At 38.1% G+C, this 4,413-nt stretch overlaps 1 protein-coding gene across 1 annotated transcript; it reads right to left on the bottom strand.

Annotated features, from left to right (window-relative positions):
* Positions 1 to 3,148: 3,148 nt before the first annotated feature.
* Positions 3,149 to 4,168, bottom strand: LOC124820393 (glutathione S-transferase U17-like). Its single transcript, XM_047292064.2, has 2 exons — positions 3,825 to 4,168; positions 3,149 to 3,694 (listed from the first exon to the last, which is right to left on the bottom strand). Exons 1-2 carry the CDS (start codon positions 4,140 to 4,142, stop codon positions 3,317 to 3,319), a joined length of 696 nt encoding a protein of 231 aa, XP_047148020.1. The 5' UTR covers positions 4,143 to 4,168; the 3' UTR covers positions 3,149 to 3,316.
* Between the last annotated feature and the right edge of the window lie 245 nt (positions 4,169 to 4,413).

Raw genomic sequence — 4,413 nt, 5'->3', positions numbered from 1 at the left:
CATGACCAAGACAACACTGAAATTGAAAATTAAAGCTGGAAATGACTCAAACAAATAAAATTCACCGTTTAAAATGAAAGGACAACATCAACACACAAAGGAAACTCAAATTGAACTACTGGAAAAGTAATACACAGCAAAACAGAAATGAAAAACAGCACCTCTGGAAACAAAACAGAACACACTGATTTGGAAAGCTGAAACAGAAAATGGAAGAGGAACTTAGCTCTGGTTTGCGTGGACAACCAAGGCTCTGATACCACTTGATGGAAGCTTAGCCATGCTTAGAATGACCTGGACCTTGTAGACAAAGCTTCAAAAAAAAATCCAGAACAATATTGGTGCAGCAGATTGAAAACAGCAGTGAGAATGCAGCGGAAAATGAGTGAGATTAGTTGATGGTTGGTGTGTTTGAGTGGAATGAGTATGTGGGGGAACCTCACAGCTCAGAAGGCCTTCCTACAATGGAAGAAAGCTAGATGAAAGGGAAGAAAAAGTAGAGAGAACAAATGACTCAAGAGCAATAGGGCTGGAAATTAAATTCAGCAGCAATTTACTAAGCTCAAAAGTAAGTCAATACAAAGACAAGGCCCTCTTATTTATAGGTGAAGAGTAGCCTAATTTCTGATTTTAATTCCCTCCTAAATTCAAATTATTCAGATTTATTTTGATCAAGCAAAGTCCATGCCTCATTCCAGCTCAGCCAGCAAGGTGTATGCTTCCTTCCAAATCAGCCAATTCACGTGGAAAATGCTGGTGCATGCCGTAAGCACCTCCTTTTTGGCTCCTTTGCTTGGTTCTATTGATTTAACTTCTTGGATGGCTCAATCATAGTCTCCAAGATTTATTAATTCCTACAAAACAAAGTATAAGTGCTTTAGTTAAGAGAAGAAGGATTTTTATAAGTAACCTTCCATAGAAGTAAAATGTTAGGTGATCCTTCTTCTTCTTGAATCTTCCTTGCCATTGCTCTAGTAAGAGGTCCAATGTGATTTCTTGATGGTTTTCCATCATAACCCTAACAATTTAGTTTGACGTTCTACAAAAAAACATGTTTTCTTTGTTATTTTAGATTCTACACATATATCACATTTACTACTTTGTTTGTAATGCATATTAATTAATCCTAGTTGTTTTAATTTCATAACATAAGAAGAATTCAAATGTCCTAATCTAGCATGCCATATATCATATGAGTCAATAATATAAGCAGAAGAAGATGATTCATTAATATTTTCAAAAATGTTAAGTACAAAGAGACCTTGATCACAATATCCCTTCCCCACAAAAATATTATTTTTTGTCATTACAATCTTGTCAGACTCGAGTGACACTTTAACCCCCACTTTTCCCAGTAGTGCTACAGAGATTAAATTAACTCTGATTGGTGGCACATGTAGCACATCACTCAAGGTCAGAGTCTTTCCAGATGTGAGTTTGAGAAGAACTTTCCCTTTTCCCAGAACAGGAGTGGTCCTGGAATCACCGAGGTAAACGTGTTCTTCTCCATCCCCTACACTAGTGTAAGAGGTAAAGGCACTTCTGTTTGCACAGATATGTCTGGTAGCACCAGAGTCTACCACCCACTTGCTCACATTTGTCATCAGATTTACTTGAGAAACGACCGTAGCAATAATGTCATCTCCTTCGACTATATTAGCCTTAGGAGGATTGTCGTTTCTTACTTTGCGCCTGCACTGCGGTGCATGATGGCCCGGCTTCCCACATACAAAGCAATTTCTTTTCTTCTTAAAGGTGGGGTTAGATGTGTTAGGGCGAAATTTTTGAAAATTATTTTTCTTATTGTGATCAGATTTGTGTTCGTACCTTTTTGGAGCAGGTTTGTCTTCTATCATGTTTGCTTTTGCAGACAATGCTTTGGCCCTCACAACAGCACATTCTTTCCTGTTGGTATCTTCAATAATTATGTGAATGATCAACTCTGAAAGTGACATTTGCTTGTGTCTGTGTTTTAGTTGTTGCTTGTAATCAGTCCAGGAAGGCGGCAGTTTCTCGATCAGAAGCTTTGAAACAAACTCATCTAGAAGAAGAACGTTCTCCGCTTTGATATCTTCGAGTAGCTTGTGGTACTCATTAATTTGCGACTTTATGTCCTTGTCTTCGACCATTTCCCAACGATGGTAATTCCCAATGATGAATCTTTGCCTGACTATATCTTCAGCAGTGTATTTGAGAATCAACGAATCACAAATGTCTTTCGCTTCTTTATAGGAACAGTATACATCGAACAAATCGTTAGAGAGTGCACTAAGTAAAGTATGACGGCATACCTTGTTCGCATGAACCCAGTCTTCAACTTGTTTTGAATTTGGAGGGAGACTGGAGTCGGGTTTTGAAGATGAAAGAGCAAAAGCGACTCCGTACATGTCTAAGAGGGTTGACACGCATTCTTGCCAGCGCCGAAAATTTTGACCAGAGAAGACTTCAAATTTTGATACATCCGGGAAAGGTTTCGCGAAGACTGTCTGAGTTCCGGAAACAATATTCTGTTTCTCCGGGATTGAGTTGTTGTTGTTGTCAGCCATAAGTCCTTAAAATTGTTGTAGAAGCTGACAATAATAGAATAAAAATCACGAACAAAATGCTTCCTGAGGCGTGTAGATCATTGTCCTTGAGGACTTATTCGCGGTGTATTGCGCAAGCCCCTAGGATACAACAGGAACTTCTCAGAATTTCTGAGGATCTCAAAACTAGCAAGGATCTCTTAAGTAGAGAGTAAAAATAAACCCAGAATATTTTTAGGAGAAGAAGAAAAGAGAAAGAATGAAACTAAGAGAAGAGAGAATGAGAGAACAATGATTCTGATGATGATTTTAAAGTGAAGGAGGTGCTTTATTTATAGAGCATGAAAATGAGAGATCCAAGGAAAAATAATCTTATGGAAGTAGCTGCCCAGAACCGATTTCGTGACTTGCGTGAGGAGATTTGACGGAAGATGTTATTCAAAACCTAACTCCCAAGTCTTTCGAGATGATAACACTGATAAACAAATATCTCGAGACTTGTGGAATGGTATTTAACCCTTATTAGTGCAACGTGCTTCAGTTTCTTTCGCACGAATCTTTTGTAAAATAACAAGTTTTACAACAGTTTTCACTAAGGATTGAGGAAGAGACAAAGAGTCTAATTCACATAAAAAATTTACATTATTTTCAACCCAAAATTCTGAAGTAAAGAGAGCAGAAAGACACATATAACTGCAACAGAACCCAAAGTAAATGAGTTTTATTTTTCCACACAATTCATCATACAAGCGAAATGCATCATCAGCACAAACATCTCCCACTACCCAATCCTAGTTCTTGCCAATTGCAGCTCTCCATTTGATCTGAAGAGACTTGGAAATCTCAACAAGCTTATCAGTCTCAGGTATAAGCCCCTTGACAGCAGGGTCAGCAGCAAATCTCTCAGCCCATTTCACCAAAGCAGGAGCCTTTGCTTCAACCAGCAGTTTCCTTTCATACCTATGTTCTATCACACTGAGCCATCCCAGGAAGCACCCAAAAGCAATGTCAAGGAATCCAATCCTGTCTCCTGCAAAAAATGGCTTTCCTTTGCTGCATTTCCAGAAAGCACCCTCCATCCTTTCAAGTACTTCTTCCAACACCTCAAAATATGGCTTCCTTTCCTCCTCTCCTTCAACCGTCATAATGCTTTTCATGGATGGAAACCACTGCAGCATATCCACAAAATAGTAAAATCAAATCAAACTAATTTCATCTTTTAACAATTTGAAAGAAAATTATACTTGCTGAACAATTAGTTACAAACATGGAAACAGAAGGGGAAAGAAAGAGCTTTACTTTATCATCTACGTAAGCAGCCCAGAAGCGAGCAAGAGCTCTATCGTGAGGATCGGAGGAGAGGATAGGAGGATCAGTGGACCATGTTTCATCTATGTATTGAACTATGATCAAAGATTCAGAGATGGGTCTGCCATGGTGGAGGAGAACTGGGACTTTGCCATAGACAGGGTTGGATTGAAGAAGAAGGTCGCTTTTGGGGTTCAACGTTTCTTCAAAGTGCTCATGTTCAAGGGCTTTGATGTTCAGGGCAATCTTCACTCGCATAGCATAAGGACTCGACCATTTTCCAATCACCTTTAACTCACTCTTCGCCATCGATATTCAACAAGATAACAGTGTATCTCCATATATGGATATTCTCTCTTTTGATGGATACACATGTATGTTGACTAAAACTAAAAAAAAATAAAAATAACAATATAGCCTTAGGATTAGAAAAAAATACTAAAAGGGATAATAAGAGAATTAACAAGTTCTAAATAGTTAGTTTTAAAAAAATTTCTAATAACTTGATTTTTTTTAACACTCTTCTCCCAGAATTAAATAGTTATTATTTAAAGAAAACAAAAGTGAAGACGTTGCCGGC

Source organism: Vigna umbellata, chromosome 9, assembly GCF_029865625.1.
Source record: "Vigna umbellata cultivar VRB3 chromosome 9, Vumbellata_1.0, whole genome shotgun sequence".
Taxonomy (NCBI): domain Eukaryota; kingdom Viridiplantae; phylum Streptophyta; class Magnoliopsida; order Fabales; family Fabaceae; genus Vigna; species Vigna umbellata.
The sequence above is the reverse complement of the archived record's forward strand: the minus strand, read 5'-3'. Positions and strand labels throughout refer to the sequence as shown.

What these genes read in the sequence shown, in the direction of transcription:
- LOC124820393 (XM_047292064.2), bottom strand. Translation starts at nt 4,142, where the DNA reads ATGGCGAAGAGTGAGTTAAAGGTGATTGGAAAATGGTCGAGTCCTTAT. An exon ending in CTGCTTACGTAGATGATAAA is followed by an intron (nt 3,695 to 3,824) that starts GTAAAGCTCTTT and finishes GATATGCTGCAG; the next exon opens with TGGTTTCCATCCATGAAAAG.